The following is a 23,929-nucleotide window of genomic DNA, read 5'->3' as shown; positions in this document are numbered from 1 at the left end:
CTTGAGTAGGAGGGAATACTACTATTACATGAGTAAAAAATCAAAACTTTCATAATAAAAATTCTAAAAATAAAAAATTACGTAAGCCGAAAGTTTTTTTTACCCTGAGGCACACCTCCTCTAATGCAACTCCATTTATTATAGTGTGAAATTGTTAGTGTCAGTAGTAACTAGTTTAGTCAAAGTCTAACAAAACCTCCTTATTAACGGAGAACTTTGTGGGTAGGGTATAAGGGTTTGTATACTAAAAATCACCTTTCGAGTGATTAATACTGTAAAACTCTAATTATTATTTTTCAAGTAAATGCAACAGATTATTTTTGTTATAATGTTGTTATGTTTTACATTTAATGGATGTTTATTGCATATTTAAATGTATAAGCGAACGTAACAAAGTCTAATTCTTTGATTTAGTAGACCGGTTGTGGACCGTCTCCAATTTTAGGTAACACAGTCAGTTCTGAACAAAGAAAAAAAAAGAATTTCACAACCTAGATAGGCCTAGACTACCTATCGTGAAAGGTTGCAATGTCAGTCCGATTATTTCTAAGCCTTATTGAAATAAGATGACGTTGGTGTGGTATAGCACTGAATTGGATCTAAACGACAAGACGAGTCTTTATGCTATCTACTGAAAGACGAGGTCTTGATAATTAATTTCTTAATCAATGTACGTTAGCATTGAGCATACGATATTGAGTATCTACTATTTTGACTTACCAAATGTGCGGGTTTTTCGTCACCCAACGATCCAGGTATATTGGGTAGTGGTGATCATTATCTAGCGGTGCTAGGATTGCTATTATGTTGAATCGTGCACGAGGAGAGTCTCGTTTGATAACATCCACAAGAGGAGCTCAAAACAAGGTTTTATTATTCGGAACCTAGCTAGTTGGAGTTTGATTACTTTATGAATAATAAATAAGAGTTTCTTACTAAGTCCACTCTTGGAGATTAAAATATGTTAATTAATTAAGTCCATATCAGACATTGATTAATTAATGGATGTTTCTATCTTAAGCGCGGGAAATGAATGTAACACACTAAAAGGAAACCCGGAATACTTGTAATTTCGGATTTGGAAAGGCAGTGCAATATTACTTCTGTAGTGGGCAACTTGTAATATTCCAATATAAGCTTGTATTAAATTGTGGGTTCAATTTAATTAGTGAAAAGCTAATTGGGTAAGACCATGTCCAAATTCTTCCTTAGATCCCTGACTGGGCCCAATATGTGACTTAATATAAATAGGAGAATAAATGAGACGGAAGAAAGACTTTTTCCACATCATAATTTTCGTCCCCCTCATCTTTGAGAAAGGATCGAAAATTGCTCTCCTTCCGTGAGCAGATTTCTGTCTTCATTATTTAAGTCCTAGTACACTGGTGAGATTTGCCCATACAAATATCAGTCTACAATCCGGGACACCCTGTCAGAAGATCCAAGGTCGAGTTCTCAAGATCTTCACGTGGAGAAGACGCAAGCCATCTTCGATTCTTAAGTGAATCAACGAGGTAAATTGGCTAACTCCGTAGTACGCATATTTTAGGGATTATTTGTACTAAAACGTGTTTAAAATTCAAGTTATGAGCATGATACATGTGATAATTGCGCGAATAGAATTTATCTAAATAATCTGCTAAGTAGATCAGAATTATGTGATCCGTTAGAACACACGCTTCCGCTGCCTACCCCTTCATAGGGGTGGGGTTGGGGTTGGGGGGATTCCACCGACTTAGGCCTTGCCTTTAGCCTTTGCCGCCTTCGTTCAAATTAGACGAGGCGGGTCATGGTCGTGTGGGACCATCAGTCACAGTGCTCGGATTCGACGTCACCGATCGTCGAATATTGGCACGTGAAGATGTGCTTCATGCGTTTCGTACTTGAGCAGTGATCCCAAACTTAACTCGAGGTTACCTACACATTTGCTAATAAAATTGAGTGAGAGAGCGGTTTTGGTATGAAAAATTATGGAAAGAATGAGACATTTATAGATGAATTTAAAATGTTTTGATAAGTTTCTCCTTCCTTATGGACTATATTTTTCAATAATAATACTCTAATTATCCTACTTTTACTAATTTTATACATTAAAACCTTTGCCGTCCCAAACTTCTTATATTTATAAGATTGAAGGAGTATTTTGTTAAAAAAAATTTACTCAATGGAACGTCCTAAAAATATATGGGTTGCTGACAGAAGGACGGATAGAGTAATATATATGCTCTAATTTTATAATTTTATGATGCACAATATAAGTCATTATTCAAGAAAAATATTTGGGATATAATTTCAAATAAACCGATAATACATGTTGATGTCGGCAGTGTAATCGCGAGCCGACTACTATATTCGGATCCAAATCGGGTTAGACCCGCTCCTCTATTTACATATAGCAAGAATCGAGATCTGCAATTCAGATATCTGTACAGAAAAATTATAAAGAGCTGGCCCCATTAACAATTTTATTTATGATTGTTGAGTTCTTTTGATATTTTGGCTTCTGTTTTGGGCAAGGAAGGTCAATTGCTAATCGAAATATAGCTGCTAATTAGCTGTAAAAAGCAAAGATTACATTTTTTTTGGGTCAGACAATTTTTCTTATTTCATCGATTGTCCGTTTACATACCATAACTCTCAAAGGTTTTGACCCCAAAACACTTCTTTCTTTTCGGTTTCCATCGTCTCGCCTCACTCAGGGATCCAGAAAGCTCGTGAAAGAGGTAATCTTTGATATTTTAAATCCAATTACTTTGCCATCTCAATCTTGATTTTTGAATTGGAACTGTTTCATGGTTTTGGTTGGTTTTTTCAATTATTTTGTGTGGGATTGTGTTTTTTTTAATTATTCAAGTATAATAATGAGGGGTTTCCCTGAAAATTGCAATAAGGGATGTGAGTAAGTTAAAACTAGGTAGATTAAAAACTTAATGTGGTTTTTGCCAATTGTCTAAGGTATAATGTTGATTGTCGTTTCAGGCCTAAAAATCAAATCTTGATCCTCGACTGAGTTTATAAAGATAAGGAGAAAGCTTTTTGGTTGATCTATGGTGTCATCTGGGTTTTTCCTAATCTGTATGCTCCATTCTTTGGTGGCCTTGTCATGTGGAGCAATGATGATGTTCTATAGGGATGAGGTGTTTGTGTTTAGCCGTGGTAAGGACCATGCTAGTAAGATTTTGGGCTCAACGCCTCATGATCAGCTCTTGATTCGAACCTCTGATTCGTTTTCGGGCTTGCTTTTGTTCGCTGTTGGGATGTTGCTGTTCATGGTGGCATTTGTTAAGGAGAAGGAGTTCCATGGCTTCTTTGCTAGAGGCTGTGTGGTTCTCCATGTTGCTATGGCCATTTGGAGGATTTACTTTGAGAGGAAGGTGGAGGATCTCGGGCATGACTGGCTGAGGCTGGTTTTTGGGGACATTATACTAGGGCTTTCATGGGTTTTCTTTCTTGTGTATTCGTGGAGGGAGAAATATGATTGATGTTTTGCTCTTCATCATACTGCATTTGGTTGGCACAGATGGAACTGAGAACTGCAATGTCTTTTACTGGTGTGGATGTGGAATTTGGTTTTGCAAGCTTGATCTACATGTTTTTGTTGGAAAGGGAGGAAGAGGATAAAATGTTTCTACGGAGATGCGGTCCACCCCATGTTTGTAAGTTAGGGGTTCAACTGGGATTAGATGTGCTTCAGAGAGAAAAAACTTCAATATTTACAAACTAAATCTGATGGACACTTGAATCTGATAAGACTGTGAATAATTTCTTCTCCTTTTTTCTGGTTTTTTATACAATGCTTCCCTTCTTTGATTGTTGATCATTGTTGTTGTAAATTTCCTTGAAAAGGCAATGATTTGTGAGATCTGAGTTCCACTCAAGTCTTGATAATATCCTTGATATGCTCGTGATTGTCACTTGCCTCAAGTTTTTCTGGTTGCACAACATAAAAATGTCTTGCAACCGAAAAATAGATTACTGACTATCCACGATACTGCAACCAGACTTGCTTTATATTGGTCACACACACATTTTTATCATTGATAACATACTTGAGATGGAATCATTCTGTCCCATCGTATTTTCTTATGCTCCCTCAGCAAGTTATGGTGCCTCTCCTCAAGCTTGTTTCTTACGACATGCTCCTCTTTACTAATATCTAGAGGTGCGTTTCTCAGTCAAACTTATCCTCTAATTTTGGTTTTCTTTTATATTTTTTGTGTCTTCACTAGTTGCAAAAAGTTTGCTGTTTTAATGTTGGTAACATACTGAATGTTTTTGTGCTGTTAATTAGTTAAATGCTTATGTAACAAAAGTATTTATATGCTTTTGAAATTGAACCCTGATGTGATTTGCAGAGGTTATATTGGTAGCATGGCACAATCATATTTGTTTTTTCTTGCACTCCTAAATCATGCACTATTAGCATTAGTCTTTAGTTGTTGCTTTTAAGGCTGTTAGGATAGTTGAATGATGCAAAATTTACCAATTGGTTAGCTGTAGAAACTATCGAAACTAGAGAACTAAGAAGCAGTAAATTATTCAGCAGAGTTTGGAAATGATTTTTTTCTTTATTTTTTCATCTTAGTCTTCTAAGGGGCGCTTACTTGTGGTTATGCGCATGTCGGGTTATGTAATCCCCCGAGTACTCAATCATCTATATCATGACAAAATTACCTCCCGCGCTATTGGTGAATCCCGATTCTTGAGACTTTGTCACAATGCCCCTTTTTTCTTTGATGATTGATGAATGATGGTCTCTGGTTGGATCCATGAGTAACATATGCCTTGTGTTACAATTTCTTAATCTTCTTTAATACATATAGTTGGTCTTTTTGCTTCTGTTGAATGATATCATGATCAAATTTTGAAATGATGGCATTTGAGATATAGGTTGATCTTTTGATTTTGCAAATCTTTTAGATGATTGGTTTTACTCCTCTATTTGATACCAAGAGTGGAAAGAGATGATATATTCATGTTGTTTTCTTTATTATCTACATTCACATAGGCTAGTATTGGATCAATCAAGAAAGACTTGATAATTAAGTTTCATGTGTGCGTTATAATGCTAACTTTTCTTAAATTGTTAACTCATCAACGCAGTGTATTAAAAATGTCAACATGATCGATCACATTAAAATATCAACACAAATTTGTCTTTACATTTTAATATACTGGGTTGGCATTTTAAATATCAATGTCAACATAGTGTATTAAAATATCAATTAAGTTTATGTTGACATTTTAATGTAATTTATTCGTGGTGACATTTGTAATCTATTTTTAATACACTATATTGATGAGTTAACAGATTTAGCAACTTAAGAAAGTTAGCAACGGATCACACATCTTAAGTTTCATATATTGTGCCGCATTAATTTACTAACTCCAAACCCATCATGTTATTTTCAAATATATATTAATATCATGATGGGTACTTGTGACTCGTGTTGTTTCACAATTTTAAATTTAATCCAAATTTATAGAAAACAATTTTATCCTCTTTCAGCTTCTTTTCTCCCATATATCAATCAGCTCGTGATCATTCATCCATCCCTACCATGACAACCTCATTTCATTGACCTTTTCCACTTTCTTGACATTTTCATTCCAACAACGATTGCTTTGTAAAATAGAGTAATAGACAAAGGACTAAAGAGAGAGGAAGGGGGAAGATATAATAAGACTTTTGGTAAAAGAATTTTAAAGCCAAGATTGAAATTTGATTTTTCCCATATGTAAATTCTTTCACAGTTGAACACATTTTCCTTTAAAACTCCAAAATTAACTAACGAAAGAAAATAAAAATATTTACAAGTGCCTGACCTTATACAATCCATTTTTGAATAATATTCTGCTCAAAAGTTCATATTCTAGAATGCTCAACTCATAATAGTGATTGTTCTTGCACATAAAATTATTATTTTTTAATAAATAAAAGTTACTAAGAATTTCAAGAAAAGTTATTGTTCTAGTTGAAAAATTATTATACTATAATGTACAGTAGTTATTCTTCTTTTGAACAAAAATGATTGTTCTGGTAAATAAAAACTTCAATGAACGTTATTATTAATAAATAGTAGTAAGATATTATTCAAATGGATAAAATTGAAATTTACTACGATGGTCATTCCATAAGATAATTAAAACTCCAATCTAAAATTGAAATAATTAATTAAACAAGTAGTTGAAAACTTAAGTCTCCTAATCAACAAATTAATTAATCCTCAAAGTCACAATTACTTGAGCCCATTTGCCAGATGAGAGTTTTCATAGTCTCAATTTGATGACTTTTAATTTGAGATTAAATTTGCCGACCTTTGAAATATGAGATTGAAACGTGAATTTTTCTGAATTATAGATTTTTGTTATTTATCTATTTTTTCTTCTTTTTTCAATATTTATTAATTGATCAAATTACCTCCTCAAATTTAGACCTAAACTCGGAAAAGTGTAACTTTTACTACTAACTTACATAAGCTCTGCTTCTCGTCACGTTACAATTTTGTAAATAGACCCTGATTATACCAATAGACTTTCACCATTTTAATTTTTATATTTCATTATAAAATAGGAGTACAAGGAATGGAGAAAATCAATGTCCATAAATGTTCCAGACTTCCAGTAATAAAACTAATGAATCATCAATATAATTATTATCAACACATATAAGGGGAGTATGTCACAACTCACAAAGCTTCATACAACTAAGAAACATTTGCAATTGGTAATTCTTAAATTACAGTTTAAAAAATATAAGAATTCATAATCAATCTGTCTCTCTGATCCATGACTCCTAGCTCAACTGGTTGAGAAGGGAGGCAAGGATACCCTCCATCTAGGAGGTCTTGAGTTTGAATCCTGGATGGTGCTGGGATTAATTTCTCTTTTGGGCCTTTACAAGGCTTGTTGCCTTGGGACTTGGCAAGCTGATGAGCCTTGACCCGTCCGGGACAGCGCTGGTCTACGGGCTGAACCCGTCGGAGGGTGGCTGGTCTACGAGCCTGACTAAGGCTAGTTCACGAGACCGAATCCAGCTGGAGGGAGGCTAGTTCACGAGCCACGAGGGTTGGGAAGGGCTAGTTAGCTTGCCAAATGTATCACGGACTCCGGTGTATGTGTGTGTTAAAAAAAATCAATCAGTCTCCCTGAATTTAGGTCTAATTTGAGGGGTAATTTGGTCAAGTGATATATATAAGAAAAAAAGAGAAAAAAGATTAAAAAAACAAAAATATATTATTCTGATTCGTTACCGTCCACAAAAAATAGATAAATTTTACCATTTTGGGCCATCCACCATACCTATTCTAAATATTAGTAAAAGTTTTAAATAAATAATAACCCTATACACCCATTCTAAACGTGAATCCTACAACTTTTTTCTTGTTCTCTCTTACTTTACCATTGCACATTAAAATCCGTGTCATTCATAATTTTATCTATATTTTTTGGACGGAGGTAGTATCTCTTGTCGAATATTATTGCCAATAGTTGGGCTTTATTAGTGATCATATTGAATAAAGAAGCCCGATTTAGAATCCATTTGGCAGCCCAAATTTTCTCCTCTTCACTGCTGCCATTCCAAGTTCCTAACATCCAGTCGCCGCTCATCGCCCTCACGCTCTCCAACGCTCTGCCCCGCCGCCGTAAGGATCTCTCTCTTTGATTTACCGTTTTATAATAAATTAGGAACCGGTCGTTTTTTTTTGCTTAGTTTAAAGTTGATTCATAAAATTCACAAAAGGCAGTGAGTTTTGATTGCCATGACTTTGAGGCATTCGGATTTATTTGCATTAGTTTTGATTATGTATGAATTGAAGGCAATCAATTATTATCTGTGAATTGTGATTAAATGATTTCTACAGATTTATTTATATAATATAAAAGAACGAAAGAAAAACCGAGCTTCCTGGACAAGCCACGATTTTAAATTCAGAACCACTGAGTTTGCATATTAAACCCCATTTCGTAAACCCCTTCCCTTCCCTTCGCTTTTTTTTTTCTTCAACTCACAACCAGCCCTTCCCCCATTTTGGAAGAGATCAAAGGTAATATCTTTCTCTCAAATTATTTTTTCGATTTTTCTCCATCTCCTTTTGTCACTTTTGCTCATGGTTTTACATCGTGGATTGCTTTTATATGCTGTCTTATATGTTGAAAAAGTTTGATCATAGCTCTCTTTGGATTCGATTAGAAATACTATTGATCCCCCCACGAAACATATTTAACATGTTTTTGGATTGGATTTGGTTTTGGCAATTTTTCTTGGGGAGAATTCAGCTGGTATAGGCTTCTTCACCAGATTAGAATTGCAGAGCGGAGATTTGTTATTGTGACTAAAAGTAGAAAATAGCTTAGTAAAATCGTTCTAGTACAGAGGTTTGTGCAATGGATTCAGAATTGCTGTGTCATGCAACTTAGGTCCTTGCTCTAGTCTACGTTTAAGAATGCAATTGTCGTTTGATGAATTAGTTATCAGCTCTTTTACTAAGTTTAGTTAATAGGAGCATGGATACAATCATACAATTCTCTTGATTTTCAAAAGGGATCATATAGATACCTTTAACTTGGTAGGAATGACCATTGACCAACATGATTCAGTTAATAAATTATGGCAGTTATAATTGCACAGATTGGTTGCAGTTCTTCCTTTATTTTTCAGTTTCTGCCGCCTGTGTTTCTTTTTTGTTATTTCTCTCATTGGATAATGTCTCAACAATGTAATATATAAGTTAATTTCTATGCCTTTTACTTGCTCGTAGATGGGTGCTGGATCTTCAAGTCAGAATTCCTCCCCTGTTGTATCCATAAAATCGCTGGATGACCAAGGTTCTGTGCCTGATGTAAAGCCAAAGAAGAAGATCTGCTGTACTTGCCCCGACACTAAGAAGTTGAGGGATGAATGCATTATGGAGCATGGCGAATCTGCTTGTGAAAAATGGATTGAGGCTCACCGCAAATGCCTTCGTGCAGAAGGGTTTAATGTTTGAACTCTGAGATAGCTTCCATAAATCAACTTGGATAGTTGAAAACATTATTATGGAGTACATTTTTTTGAAGTTATAGTGATCAGAAAATTAACTTGTTTTGAAAATAAGAAACAATGTAAAAACAATTGCTCCGTTCTCTGATATTGAGAAATTTATGAAGCGATATTGCTCATCTCATCTCTGTTGTATTTGGATTCCTGCAATTGATGGCTGGTGTGGAGGTAGAGAGGAAATTTGCAGGTAATTTTTGTTTCTCATCCAATGTTTTTGTAACTAGGATGTTTTAGAGTTGTTTTTGTTATAGAAAAATAAGATGATCATATATGGAAATGCAGCCTTTGAAGCATATTTGTATTTGAATTACGGCTTCTAGTTTGTACGATATATGAATCAGAATATAGCAATCCTCCATATCCATTGGTGTTGTGAGAAAGAGAGAGAATAGTTTAATTTAATTCATTGAGTAAGGATAGTAGGAAGGGACATAGACAAACTTATTTAGTGCTATAGAGGATTACATTATAAGATAAGAAATCTAGTGCCCCCATTCCAATATTAGGTCATGCTCTCAGTGGCCGCAGGTGCAGTCGCTGCAGCTGCAGCTGCTGCCGCACTTGCACTTGCCGTCATGCTCAGCAGCATCCACCGCCATGACATAGCTGCAACCACAATAAAGGAAACAATCCTAGTTAGTCCAACTCAATATCATCTATAGTAGATTAAAGTTCTGGTTTTGATCAACCATACCTCTTCTCGGTCTCAATGATGTCGGCTGTGTACCCCTGCTTCCTGCAATATGAAGAAGAAAAAATAGATAAATCGACCGCTGAGAACTTATTCGAGATGAAAAGAGAGAGAGAGTATTTACTTACGTGCACTGGGATTTGTCAGAGCAGTCGCAGCTTCCGCACTTGTCAGACATGTTTGGTGAGGTTGAAGAGGAAACAGAGTAGATATGGAGTTTGTATGTATGAAGTCTGGTTTGCTATATTTTCATTTGTTTGTGGAGGAGCTGCCTATTTATAGGTGGTGGAGAATGGAGATGAGAGGTGAAAAAGTTGAAAGAATCTTGGTTATGGGAGTTGGAATGGGAGGGAGGGCCTCTGTCTCATCTTCTTATTTTTCATTTTTGGAAATTTCAACATCACTACTTATTCTACATTGGTTTCCTTTTGTTTTATGCTTTTAGGATAAACATATAAATTTATATTCCAAACTATGACTGTTTGATTAAATATCTCATGAGATGTGTTTTCTTTTGTTGCAAATTTATTACTATCTCCGTCTAACAATAAGAGTCATATTTTGTCATTTCAGTCTTTTCTTTTGTTGCAAATTTATTACTACCTCCGTTTCATAATAAGAGTCATATTTTGTTATTTCAGTCCGTCCCACATAAAAGTCATATTTCACTTTTACCAATTCATTTTTTATTACATTTCTTAAAATTCGTGTTCACACTAAATGTGACTCTTATTGTGCGACAGAGGTAGTATAAGAAGATGAGAATATGAAAAGATGAGAAATTTATCATATTTTAGCTGTTTCCACTCGTTTTAATCTCACGTTCTTTAAGACTGAAAATAAACTCAAAAACATAGAAAAATATTAGTAATATTTTCGTCGACTACTAATAGTTTTTATAGTGGATTGCACGAGTTTATAAAATTTATGAAACATGAGAAACAAAATAATGATTAGAGTATCCTTAACTGAATGTGAATAAAAAGAAGAATAAATGTGAAAATAACACAGAGATTCAATTATCATAAAAATATTATTTACTAACATAATTAGTAAATATAGAGATTTTGGGGATAACATGAGTTTTAATATGAAATTGATAAATAAAAAATAGATAAGAAAAAGTAATTAGAGTATTTATAGTGGAGAATGAGTTCACAATAGAGAAAAATACATCAAATATAGAAATGAGCTAATTTTGTGGGAATGGCAAAAATAGAAAAACAAGACTATTTTTTTTAATGAAACAGAGGGTCTTATTTAATATTTGCAAAATTACTCTACAGAGTAATAAATACAGTAGATATAGTATATGTGTACTAAATTAATAATTTGATAAAATTTAAGAAGACAGTGATATTATTGAAAAATTTTCAAATCAATTTTATACTAATTTATTTTTACCATTGTAATTTCTTGTGTGAACTTCAATTGTTCTTCTTTCAACTTATTATTTTCTTGTTTTAAAGTAATTTAAGATCCATCCGTCTCCTTTTAAATATTCGGTTGAGAGCAAAACATCGACAATAGTGATATGTATCGAAACTTTTAGAAGGAACAAATTCTTCATGATTTTAAGCCAATCGTGTCTTTCTCTCAACTTTATGAAATTGAAATTTGTCTCGAATTCTTTACTTTGTTATTTCTTTTTTTCGCATTCTATTCTTTTAATCTAAATATTCTTTATTAAAATAAATTTTGTCTCTACGTGACTCAATGTTTCAAACTTCTACGAAAAAATTGATGTTGTCAAACTTTCAATTTTCACCATTCATCAACATATATACCTTATTTTTTGTTATAATTTGGAGTAAGAAAATAAATTTTTTAATTTCCTTAGCTGGTGTGTATCACGATTAAAGACACCTATATTCAAGGAATTAGGGATGTCAATTGGGCTAACCCGCTCGGATTCGGGCCAATCCACTCGGATTGTCGGGCTATTTGGGTGCGGGTTGTTGTGAATTATTCGGGTTGTAAATTTTCGGCCCTAGCCCTAAATCTTCGGGTTTCGAGCTAACCCACAGGCTATTCAGGTAAAAAATGATCTGATGTGTCACTACTTTTTATCCAATCTAATATTCTAACTTATAAAAAAAAAGATTGGCGCAAATTGTAAGGTATTATCAAAGTGATCAAGAGAAAGAAAATAATAGCAATTGAAAAACGAAACAAAATGCATAAACATATCTCTTAATTAGTAGCACACCTGAATCTGACTACAATTAAATGAAAATCTTGCATTTCGAAGGAGTTGAAATTGTATCCAAAAAATAAATTCTAAGCAGTTCAAAAAGATAATACTCCCTCCGTCCCTAAAGAGTATGTACTATATCCTTTTTCGTCCGTCCCCAAAGAGTATGAACATTCCATTTTTGGAAACTCTCTTCTCTCTAATAAAGTGGGGCCCATTTTCCACTAACATGACTTAAAAAACTTTCTCTATCTATCTTTCTCTTACTTTACCAATAATGCATTAAAACTCGTATCAAACCCAAAGTTCATACTCGTTCGGGACTGAGGGAGTATATATAGTAGTAGTACACTAGTACGTCAAAAAATAAACTCTATGGAGTTAAATGATATTCTTCTACGTCAATAGCTTTTGAAGCTTCAACCAGATCATTGTCTTCTAGAGGAAGGCGTAATGCGGCGTTTAATATGATTACATATAAATAACATCTATACCATATATATTTCATATCAATGCTGCGTTTAATATTGATATTACCATATATACTTCATATAAGTATATAACCAAAATTTTAATTATAATTTTATTTTAAATGCTCTACCCATGGGCTAACCCGCAACCCACCCGGGCCAGCCCGCATAACCCGCCGACCCGAACAGGTCAGCCCGTGTAGCCTGATTGTGCATTTGGGTTGCGATTTTCTGGCCCTAGCCCTATGATTTTACCAGGTTATTCGGGTTGACCCACGGGTTTCGGACTACATTAACATCCCTATAAGGAATGACGCAGTACCCTATAAACCTTTTTTAAAATAAATGTATTTAAATTTAAATGCCGTGAAGGGTTCAAACTTATGACCTTTTATTAACTCCAATGTAGATATGTATGAAAGATTTATATATTTTGATACAAAACTTGATTTGTTGTAATTTTAGTAAATTCCTTTTTGATTTATTTCTTCTTAATCCCCGCCTTGATTCTTGCTTTGAAAACTAAAAAAAAAGCCAAAAGATTAGTGTATGCTAATTTGTGTTTTAAATACATCACTCACGTTTTAAAAAGCAATTTTTTTAGTGTTCCAACTGAAATTAAGAGATGCAAACAAAAATTATCAGAAAAGCAAAATATTACTAACATTTTGTGGACAATTGTATCCTCAACTTAAGGATGCTTTATGATGTGCCCTCAATTTGGTTATTTTTCAAAAATTTTCAACGTAAATAATTGCTTCTTTAATTTTGTAGTCTTATAAGATAAGTTTGTGTAGTGACATGCTTATACTTAACTTATATAATCTTCAATTTGATAAATAGTTTATACTCGTATTCAGGAGTTCTTCAATTTTGAATAACAGTTTAGACTCATATCAAACAACTTCTTCAATTCATCATTGACAATTTTGGCTCGTGTTAAATAACTAATTTAGATGGTTTTGACACGTGTTGGTGAGCCAATCTAGACATGTTTGCTCATGTTCGAGTGCCACTTTAATCTTTACATTTTCCACGTTTTACTCATATCTACAAGCCAATTTAAATAGTTTTTCCTTATTTCAAGAATCATTTTTCATTTTAAAATGTATTGGACCATAACTTAGGTATTATAATGAACAAATTAATGATTAATTATGGATTGTTAGCTATTCGGACACTGATGATTCCGCGAATTTTTGATGATGATAAATGCTCGTAAAAATAAATTACGACACAGAGAATTTTACGTGGTTCGATTTACTGAGGTAAATCTACGTCCACGGGGAGAAATGGGGGCAGGTTTGTATTGCTTGATCTGCGAATTACAGCTTACAACACAGACTTGCTATATGATTATTTCTCTAGAGAGATTCTACCCCTTTCTACCAGATCTAAGTTCTATTTATACATTGAACTAAGATCGTGGCTTACATCATCACTCTAGGTCGTGGAGTGATGAATCCGCGAATTTCTGGTGGTAGTAAATGCAGGAAAGTAGAAATCACAACACAGAGATTTACGTGGTTCGATTTACTGAGGTAAATCTACGTCCACGGGAAGAAAAGAGGGCAGAGTTGTATTGCTTGATCTGTTTTCTACAGCTTACAAATACAAGCTTGCTATATGATATTCTCTCTCTTAGAGTTGGTGTCTCCTCTATCGGATCTAAGTTCCGTTTATATATAGAACTGAGATCGTGGCTTGCATCACCACCCTAAGTCGTGGAGGTCACGGAGGTCATGAGATCCTGCATGGCCACTAATTAGGCGGTGGCTTACATCATCAGTAATTATGTCGTGGATGTCGTGGAGGTCATGAGAGCCTGCATGGGTCCACCACTAGATAGATCGTGTCTCCCAGTCCGGTATTGCCGAGCAGCTTTTGCCGATGCTGAGACCGAACTGCTGAACTATTGCCGAGCAGCTTTTGCCGATCTGAGAGTAGAGCTTGATGCCGACCTGAGGGCAGAGCTTGATTGGTTGGTTTTTACTGAGCTGTAGGCTGAGGCCGAACTCTTTGGTCATGCCGAACTGATACTCTTTCTTGGGCTTTGTGCTGGCTTGTTTAGTACGTACTCCATCACTACCCCCCCCCGAAAAGCGAAGTGAATCACTTCGGCATCCTGGATAATGGTACGGGGTAAGTTGACGTTTGTCCTCGGTCTTATGAAGTGAACTCTTCTTTGACCAGACTTGGTCCTTGGTCTTGATGAAATAAACATCTTTGACCGGACTCGTCTTTGGCCTGATGAAATAAACATCTTTGACCGGACTCGTCTTTGGTCTGATGAAATAAACATCTTTGACCGGACTAAGCTTGTGTCCTAATTTGGCGAGTTTTATCGCTCGGATCGGACTTTCCGTTGTCCTAATTTGGGGATCGGACTTTCCCTTGTCCTAATTCGGCGAGTTTTATCGCGTGGATCGGACTTTCCCTTGTCCTAATTCAGGCAAGTTTTATCGCGAGAATCGGACTTTCGTTGCGGTTCGTTTCAGACGAAGTGCTTGATTTTTAAGCCGAATTGTGGTCTTGTATCCTCTTTAGAAGCTTGGACTTCACAATCGTTGGCTTATTGCAGCTCGTTTCAGACGAACTGCTTGTTTAAGCTGAATTGTGGTCTTGTATCCTCTTTAGAAGCTTTGACGCACAATCGTTGGCTTGTTGCAGCTCGTTTCGGACGAACTGCTTGTTTAAGCTGAATTGTGGTCTTGTATCCTCTTTAGAAGCTTTGACGCACAATCGTTGGCTTGTTGCAGCTCGTTTCGGACGAACTGCTTGTTTAAGCTGAATTGTGGTCTTGTATCCTCTTTAGAAGCTTTGACGCACAATCGTTGGCTTGTTGCAGCTCGTTTCGGACGAACTGCTTGTTTAAGCTGAATTGTGGTCTTGTATCCTCTTTAGAAGCTTTGACGCACAATCGTTTAGCTTGTATATGTTCTAAGAAGGGGATCAGCCTTCGAAGAACAAGATACCTCAGTAACATTTGTAAGAGACGACACTCACATAGACAGACACAACGCACGTAAGACAAACAAAAACGCACATAGGCAAAGAGAGCAAAATAAAAAACAAGGAAAGCACATAAGACTGACTGACCGACCGGACTGTCTCTTACAAATGGAACTTCTTGAGGTTGGAAATGTGCCATGTTCGGGGTACCTGTTCTCCTGACATGTGAGCCAATCTGTAAGACCCTTTGCCGAGGACTTCTGACACCCGATACGGACCTTCCCATGTGGGTTCGAGCTTGCCCAGCTTTTCTGCTCGGCTTACTTCGTTGTTTCTCAAGACGAGATCTCCCACTTGAAATTGCAGCTTCTTCACCCGTTGGTTGTAATACCGGGCTACTTGCTCCTTGTACTTGGCTGCTTTTATGCACGCCAATTCTCTTCTTTCTTCGGCCAGATCTAACTCGGCTCGCAGTCCGTCATCATTCATTTCTGAGGAGAAATGTAGAGTTCGTGGACTGGGTACGCCGATCTCAACCGGGATCACGGCTTCAGTGCCGTACACCAGACTGTACGGAGTTTCACCGCTGGAGGTTGTGGGTGTAGTTCGGTAGGACCATAGGACTTGAGGGAGATTTTCTACCCATTGTCCTTTGGCTTGTTCTAACCGAGCTTTTAACCCTTTCACCAGGATACGATTTGTTACCTCCGTTTGTCCGTTTGCTTGTGGATGAGAGACCGAAGTGAACCGCTGTTGAATATTCAGCTCTTGGCACCAATTCTTGAACGTCTTGTCGGTGAACTAAGTCCCGTTATCCGAGATGAGGATGTGGGGTATGCCAAATCGGCACACTATGTTCTTCCAGACGAAATCCAATGCCTTCGAGCTCGTTATCGTAGCTAATGGTTCAGCTTCCACCCACTTCGTAAAGTAGTCCACGGCAACGATTAGGAATTTCATTTGCCGAGGAGCTTGAGGAAGTGGTCCCACTATGTCTATGCCCCATTGCATGAAAGGCCAAGGGCTCTGCATAGTGGATAGATCGGTCTGCGGCATCTTTGGGATATTTGCATGGATTTGGCACTTCGGGCAGGTCTTGACGAGCTGCACTGCTTCTTGTACCAAAGTTGGCCAATAATATCCCCATCTCAGAACTTTTTTAGCTAAAGCTCTGGCTCCGATGTGGCTACCGCACGATCCTTCATGAACTTCTCTGAGGATGTAGTCCGTCTCTCCTGGTCCTACGCACCGCAATAATGGCTGGAGGTAAGACTTTCTAAAGAGGACTCCTTCATGAAGTTCGTACCGAAGTGCTCGGCACGTGATCTTCCGAGCTTCTCTCCTATCCTCGGGCAATTGTCCTTGATCCAGATACTGCAAGATCGGCGTCATCCAGTTCGGCGAGCTGGATACCGAATGTACCTCGGCTTCATCAATGCTTCGATGCATTAATTCTTCCGCCTTTGAGCTCGGATCTGAGGCCAACTTGCTTAAGGTATCTGCTCGGCTATTTTCCGCTCTAGGAACGCGGATTATCCGAAAATAGGAGAAACTTCGGCTGATGCTTTGCGCTTTGTCCAAATACTTCTTCATTCTCTCGTCACGAGCTTCACTTGTACCCAACATGTGATTTACTATGACTTGTGAATCACCATGGACTTTGAGAGATTTGGCGAGCAGACTTTGCGCTAACTGGAGTCCGGCAAGAAGGGCTTCGTACTCGGCTTCATTATTAGTAGTGGGGAATAGGAAACGAAGTGAGTAGGTTACCTCGTGTCCGTCGGGAGCGACAAGTAAAATACCAGCTCCACTTCCCATCTTGTTTGAAGCTCCATCTACGAATCCGCTCCAGCAGTCCGGCGGCTCTACTTCGGATTCCAAGGGCTGTGCTAGTTCGGCATTGGCAGACTTTTTCTGTTCGGCAATGACAGGGATTGCTTGATCGAACTTGGCCTCTGTAAGAAAATCTGCCAAGGCTTGTCCCTTGATGGCTTTCCGAGGTAGGTACTCGATTGAGTGTTCTCCCAGCTCTATGGCCCATTTGGCGATTCTGCCTGATGCTTCTGGCTTGGTCAAAACTTGCCGAAGAGGCAGATCGGTTAAGACGCATACCTTGTGAGCATAGAAATATGGCCGCAGTCTCCTTGCTGCATTTACTAACGCCAGAGCAATTTTTTCCAGAGGTTGATACCTTGTTTCTGGACCTCTTAATGCTCGGCTTGTAAAGTAGATGGGAAACTGCTTTAGGCCTTTTTCTCGTACAAGCACCGCACTGATGGTTTGATCTGATGCCGCTAAGTATAAGAATATTACTTCGGCTCCGGTTGGAGCAGAGAGAATAGGAAGCTCGGCTAGATAACTTTTGAGCTCGTCAAAGGCCTTTTTCTGCTCGGCTCCCCACTCGAACTTTGGTGCCTTTTTCAACACCTTGAAGAACGGCAGTTGCTTTTCGGCTGCTTGGGAAAGGAATCGATTCAGTGCGGCTAGACATCCAGTTAGCCTTTGCACGTCATGTATGGACTTCGGCATTGTCATGTTCTGAACGACTTGAACTTTGGAGGGGTTTGCCTTGAGTCCGTCCTTTGAAACCCAACAACCCAGAAACTTTCCCGAATCTACCAAAAAGGTACACTTTTGGGGATTAAGTTTGAGGTTGGCTTTCTTGAGCACGTTGAGAGTGGACTTGAGGTTGTCTTCGTACTCCGAAGTGCTTTTGCTTTTGACAACTATGTCGTCGACATACACTTCAACCTGCTTTCCGATTAGGTGCCGAAAAAGCTTGTCTACCATCCTTTGATAAGTGGCTCCGGCATTCTTTAAACCGAATGGCATCTTTTTATAAGCGAAAATGCCGAAATCGGTAATGAAAGCTGTTTTCGGAGCGTCACTCTCATCCATCAACACTTGGTGATATCCTTTGTATAAATCAAGAAAACAGAAAATTTCGAAGCCGATCAAAGCTTCTACTTTTTTATCTATATTCGGAAGGGGATAGCAATCTTTAGGACAGTGCTTGTTTAGATCGGTAAAATCTATGCACATCCGCCATCCTCCTCCTTTTTTCTTGATCATTACAGGATTGGCCACCCAGGAAGGATATTTTACCTCGAATAGTACATCCGCTTTTAGTAATTGGCGGACTTCGTCATGGATGACTTGGCTTCTTTCTGCCGCAAAGAGTCTTTGCTTCTGTTTTATCGGCCGGACCGAAGGATCAATATTTAACCGATGAGTGATTACCTCGGGGGGCACTCCGGTCATGTCCAACGGAGACCATGCAAAGACGTCTTTATACTCCTTGAGGAGCTGGATGGTTTTTTCCCGGAGTAGAGGCGTTCCTGCGAAGCCGATCTTGACCACTCTGGATGGATCATCTTCGTATAACTGAACGGTCATTGAGTTCGGCTCTGAAGTGACTTCGGTCATCTCGCTTGCCTCTGACTCCGGTTGCTGTGATTGCTATGCTTGATGGTGCCGAACTGGTTGCTCGGCACTTTTAAGCGCAATCTGCAGACATTCTTTTGCTCTCTTTTGATCACCTCGGATGACCGCTATCCCACCTTTAGTGGGGATCTTGATGGTGAGGTGATAAGTAGAGCAAACGGCCCGAACTGTGTTGAGCCAGTCTCTCCCCAGGATGATGTTGTACGGGGACCGAGCTTTTACCACAAAGAACTCGATCATCGTATTGGAGCTTGTAGGCGCTTTTCCCACCGTGATCGGAAGGCTGATAATACCTTCAGGGCGGGTGTCTTCCTGGGCGAAACTTTTCAGAGGAAGTGGAGCCGGACTGAGCCGAGCTGGATCCACTTCCATTTTATCAAAACATTCTTTAAAAAGAACGCTGACTGACGCTCCTGTATCCACAAATACTCTGTGGATCAGTTTGTTTGCCACTCCGGCTTGAATGACAATAGCGTCTTGGTGAGGAGAGAAGGCTGGGACGGGATCGGCATCTGAAAACGTAATCACTTCGTCTTTCTTCAGCCTTTTATGTGTCGGCTCCTCTTGATTGGAACCTCTGCGTTCTGCTTTTAGGGACGACTTAGTTTTCCCGGCAGGGAGAGCATCAATAGTCTGGATTACTCCATCATATTGCGGCTCGTCGTCGTCTTCGGGATCTTCATGCCTTTTCGGATCCTGAGGATTGCAGTTCGCACCTCTCTGCTTTTTGTTCTTTTTCGGCTGCTTGCTTTGGTATTTTTTTAACGTTCCTGTTTTCACAAGAACATCAATACCTGCAGCCAAATTTCGGCACTCCTCGGTATCATGACCGTGGGCTTGATGGAAGGAGCAATATTGATCCTGAGGTCGCCGCGCGGCTGATTTCGTCATCCGCTTTGGTTTTTCGAACATATCGGAATGTAGTTCGAAAATTTCCGTTCTTGACTTGTTTAATGGTACGAACTGAGCGGGCGGCTTCTCAGGATTGAGCCGTGGCCCCAATCTGCCTTGTACCGGTGCCCTTTGAATTCTTTCAAAAGGAGTTCGGCGAGGAAGCACCTGGCCGCTTTGATCGGGCTTCTTTTTCTCTTCTTGGGATGAGCTGTCTAAAGACCGTTTTCGACGGTCTGCCTCATCCGCACGGGAAAACTGGTCCGCAATGTCCCACATTTCTTGAGCTGTTTGCGGGCCGCACTCCACGAGCTTTCTGTAGAGAGCTCCGGGCAGGATTCCATTTTGGAATGCCGAAATAACAAGTAGATCGTTAAGATCATTTACTTGTAGGCATTCCTTGTGGAATCTCGTCAGGAAGTCGCTGATCTTTTCGTCGCGACCTTGACGTATAGAAAGCAGCTGAGCCGAAGTAATTCGGGCTTCCGCTTTCTGAAAGAACCTCCTGTGGAAAGCATCCATTAGATCTCGGTAGGATCTAATGCTGCCTTGAGGAAGGCTGTCGAACCACCTTCTGGCGTTCCCGATGAGCAGCTCGGGGAACAGCTTGCACATGTGGACCTCATTGAGACCCTGGTTCGCCATATTATACTGATAGCGTCCCAAGAAGTCATGAGGATCCACGAGTCCGTCATAGGTTATCGACGGAGTTCGGTAGTTCCGCGGCAAAGGAGTTCGGATGATATCGTCCGAGAACGGAGTCTTTAACGCTCCGTACATGGCGAACCCGACATCTCTTCGGTACGGAGGAGAAGGAGTTCTCCTGTGATTCCGGTGCCGAGGAGAAACAGGAACATGTCGGGGTTGAGGATTCTCTCTCCTGGAAGACACGTCACTACTGCGGTAGTGACTTTCATGCCTAGACGAGGAGGGAGAATCCGTCGTTGTCTTCTCCGGCTGTTGGCTCTTCTGCAGGAAGGTTAAGAACTCCTCCTGCTTCTCAGCCAAGAACAGCTTGACAGCCTCATTCAAATCAGGCTGCTGGGAAGACTCGGTGTGTGGACCTTTTGAGCGGCTTGTTCCTTCACCGTGAGAACTGGATACAGACTTCTCACGAGGCTGCTTTCCAGGCCTATAGGCTGCTGGGTTAGTTTCCTCATGGTCATCACGGATGGAGGCGCGGGAGTTGTGCGGTCTGGCATGCATTTTTTTTTTTTTTTTTTTTTTTTGTAGTGGAAAAAGGGTCAAAAATTCGCTTTATCACAGATTTGGTTCTCTGTTTCCCACAGACGGCGCCAGTGATGAATCCGCGAATTTCTGGTGGTAGTAAATGCAGGAAAGTAGAAATCACAACACAGAGATTTACGTGGTTCGATTTACTGAGGTAAATCTACGTCCACGGGAAGAAAAGAGGGCAGAGTTGTATTGCTTGATCTGTTTTCTACAGCTTACAAATACAAGCTTGCTATATGATATTCTCTCTCTTAGAGTTGGTGTCTCCTCTATCGGATCTAAGTTCCGTTTATATATAGAACTGAGATCGTGGCTTGCATCACCACCCTAAGTCGTGGAGGTCACGGAGGTCATGAGATCCTGCATGGCCACTAATTAGGCGGTGGCTTACATCATCAGTAATTATGTCGTGGATGTCGTGGAGGTCATGAGAGCCTGCATGGGTCCACCACTAGATAGATCGTGTCTCCCAGTCCGGTATTGCCGAGCAGCTTTTGCCGATGCTGAGACCGAACTGCTGAACTATTGCCGAGCAGCTTTTGCCGATCTGAGAGTAGAGCTTGATGCCGACCTGAGGGCAGAGCTTGATTGGTTGGTTTTTACTGAGCTGTAGGCTGAGGCCGAACTCTTTGGTCATGCCGAACTGATACTCTTTCTTGGGCTTTGTGCTGGCTTGTTTAGTACGTACTCCATCATGGAGGTCGTGTAGGTCATGGCCTAAGATCGTGGCCTGAGTTGACGCCACGTGGTAGTGGGTGTGTTGGAAGTTGTGGAAATCCTGCATGGGTCCACTAACTCCTTGTTCGGTCGAATACTGAGACCGAACTGCTTTGGTTGCCGATCTGAGAGTAGAGCTTGATGCCGACCTGAGAGCAGAGCTTGATTGGTTGGCTTTTACCGAGCTGTAGGCTGAGGCCGAACTCTTTGGTAATGCCGAACTCCTCCGAACTCTTTGGTAATGCCGAACTCATACTCTTCCTTGGGCTTTGGGCTGATGGGCCGTCACTGCTGTTGGGCTTGTTTAGTTCGTACCCCATCACTACCCCCCCCCGAAAGACGAAGTGAATCACTTCGGCGAAGCGAGTCACTTCGGCATTCTGGATAAAGGTACGGGGGAGGCTGACGTCAGGGGACGTGCCTTGCATGTGACTGCATTAAATGCGACAGTAAAATCCGGCCGTTGAATCCTGAAAAGGTGGGATTCGAAACGGTGCGACGATTTTGAAATCTTCGCCGAATCTGATAAATATGCTCTTTCTTCCTCATTTGAACACCTTTGCTGTTGCGTCTTCTATACTCTCTCTTTCTCGAGAAATTTTCTTCCGCTTTCAAGAGCTTCTTCAGACTTTCTTCACTTTCAAAAAGTAAGAAAAATGTCTTCTTCTTCTTCTTCGGTGTCGGGTAGCGGTAGGAAAGGGGATAAGGGGTCTTCTAGCCGGAAAGAATCCGGGGAGAAGACCGTAGAGTATTTTCACAGTATCTTGAGTAAGGATACTGTGATATCCCTTCACGAGAAATATTTTTTACCTGGGGGGAAGGCGGTGGTTCCCGACGATGATCATAGGGCTAACGACCCGCCGGAGGGTTATGCCACCGTTTACGAAGCCTGCTTAGAATGCGGGCTTCGTTTTCCTCTTCCCCCACCTTTTGTAGAGCTTCTTGATTTTTTTCAACTCCCTTTAGGTCAGGTGACTCCGAACTCTTGGAGGCACTTATCGGCTTTTGCTGCCGAACTGCGTAGGCTAGATAAGGATCTGTCTCTGAGGGCAATCCTTAATTTTTTCCAGTTTAAAAGGAAGGGCTCTTGGTTCTACTTGATCCCCTTACAGCCTTTTAGGGCCTTCTGCCGAACCAAGTGGCCGAAATGGCAAAACCGTTTCTTTTTTTATAATAGGACTTCGGCTCCGGGCTTTCCTTGGAGAAGGCCGAAGTCCGTGATTCCCCATCCTCGGTTAGAACCGTTGGCCGAGCTCGAGGGCGAGCTCAATAAGATTCCTATGATTAGGAAACAGTATTCGGAAACTGAGCTCGTCAAGGGCGACCTCGTGTTCAATATCTCGTCTTCGGACGAAGAGGCCGAGGGTGAGGATTTCTCTTTATCTTTATGCTCTACTGCTTTAACGAAGAAAACTAACCTTGTTTTCTTGCTTTTTGGCAGTGTTCATGCTGAATAAGGCTATCCGAAAGTCCTCCGAGCTTGAGGAGCCGGAGAAAGAGAAGGCTACCAGCTCGGCGCCTGATGCCGAGAAGAATCCGAAGAGGCAAAAGACCTCTTCGGGTCCAAAGAAGCCGGAGTCGACTTCGGCAAGTAGGAAGGGGAGGACCCAGAAGCCCCCGAGAGCGCCAGAGAAAGATGTGGTCTTGGCGCCTCCTTCGGAGCATATCTGTGAGCCATTTTTATGGCCCACGGACTTCGCCGAGGTGAATTGTCTTCTTGATTCTTTGGCTTGGCTTCTGTCTTGTATTTTTGGTGCCCTCTGTTAACTTTTTTCCTTATCCATTTTCAGAGGAATGATATGCTCTCCAAGCTCGTCGCCGTCGAACTCTCCAAAGCGTCCAACGACTATGCCGAGATGCAGAGGAAATTGGCGGCTGCTTGTCACCGGGCCGAGCAGGCTGAGGCAAACTTTGAGAAAGCCAGGGCTGCTAGGATTTCGGCCCAGGATGAAGCTCAGTTTGCCAAAAACCAGCTCGTCATCCAGCGAGAGCAGACGAAACGGAGGGATGCTGCCGCCGTGGTTGCCCAAGGAGAGGGTCTCCGTGCCTACACGGAGAGACTCTTTTTGAGCAGCCAGTTCTCGGCCTTTGTCGGTAGTCTGGTAAGGCTAATTGCCGATAAGGGCGAGCAGGGGCCCGACGTCGTGCTGCCTCTGTACAGCCGAGAGATAGCTGCTCGGCTTCAGAATCTGCCGCTCCTTGAGGAGCTCGCTTCATCTTCGGTCCTGCTTTCTGCAGACCGAGTCCGGAGTTGTCGAGCTGATCGGGACGAGAACCTGGAGGCTATCTTTGCC

General features: G+C 40.1%; 1 protein-coding gene and 1 long non-coding RNA gene across 2 annotated transcripts; one reads left to right on the top strand and one right to left on the bottom strand.

Annotated features, from left to right (window-relative positions):
- Positions 1–2,419: 2,419 nt before the first annotated feature.
- LOC121805669 lies at positions 2,420–3,888 on the top strand. Its single transcript, XM_042205615.1, has 2 exons — positions 2,420–2,723; positions 2,980–3,888. The coding sequence occupies exon 2, from the start codon at positions 3,048–3,050 to the stop codon at positions 3,480–3,482; it is 435 nt and encodes a 144-aa protein (XP_042061549.1). The 5' UTR covers positions 2,420–2,723; positions 2,980–3,047; the 3' UTR covers positions 3,483–3,888.
- Positions 3,889–9,732: 5,844 nt separating this feature from the next.
- Positions 9,733–10,132, bottom strand: LOC121805885. Its single transcript, XR_006051548.1, has 2 exons — positions 9,863–10,132; positions 9,733–9,779 (listed from the first exon to the last, which is right to left on the bottom strand). It is a non-coding gene; the product is annotated as an uncharacterized LOC121805885 (long non-coding RNA).
- Between the last annotated feature and the right edge of the window lie 13,797 nt (positions 10,133–23,929).

The sequence above is a fragment of the Salvia splendens genome, chromosome 5 (assembly GCF_004379255.2).
Source record: "Salvia splendens isolate huo1 chromosome 5, SspV2, whole genome shotgun sequence".
NCBI lineage: Eukaryota > Viridiplantae > Streptophyta > Magnoliopsida > Lamiales > Lamiaceae > Salvia > Salvia splendens.
This window is presented reverse-complemented; position numbering and strand designations above follow the sequence as displayed.

Bases quoted from the DNA above. Each gene is read 5' to 3' on its own strand.
- LOC121805669 (XM_042205615.1), top strand. From the start codon at position 3,048: ATGGTGTCATCTGGGTTTTTCCTAATCTGTATGCTCCATTCTTTGGTG.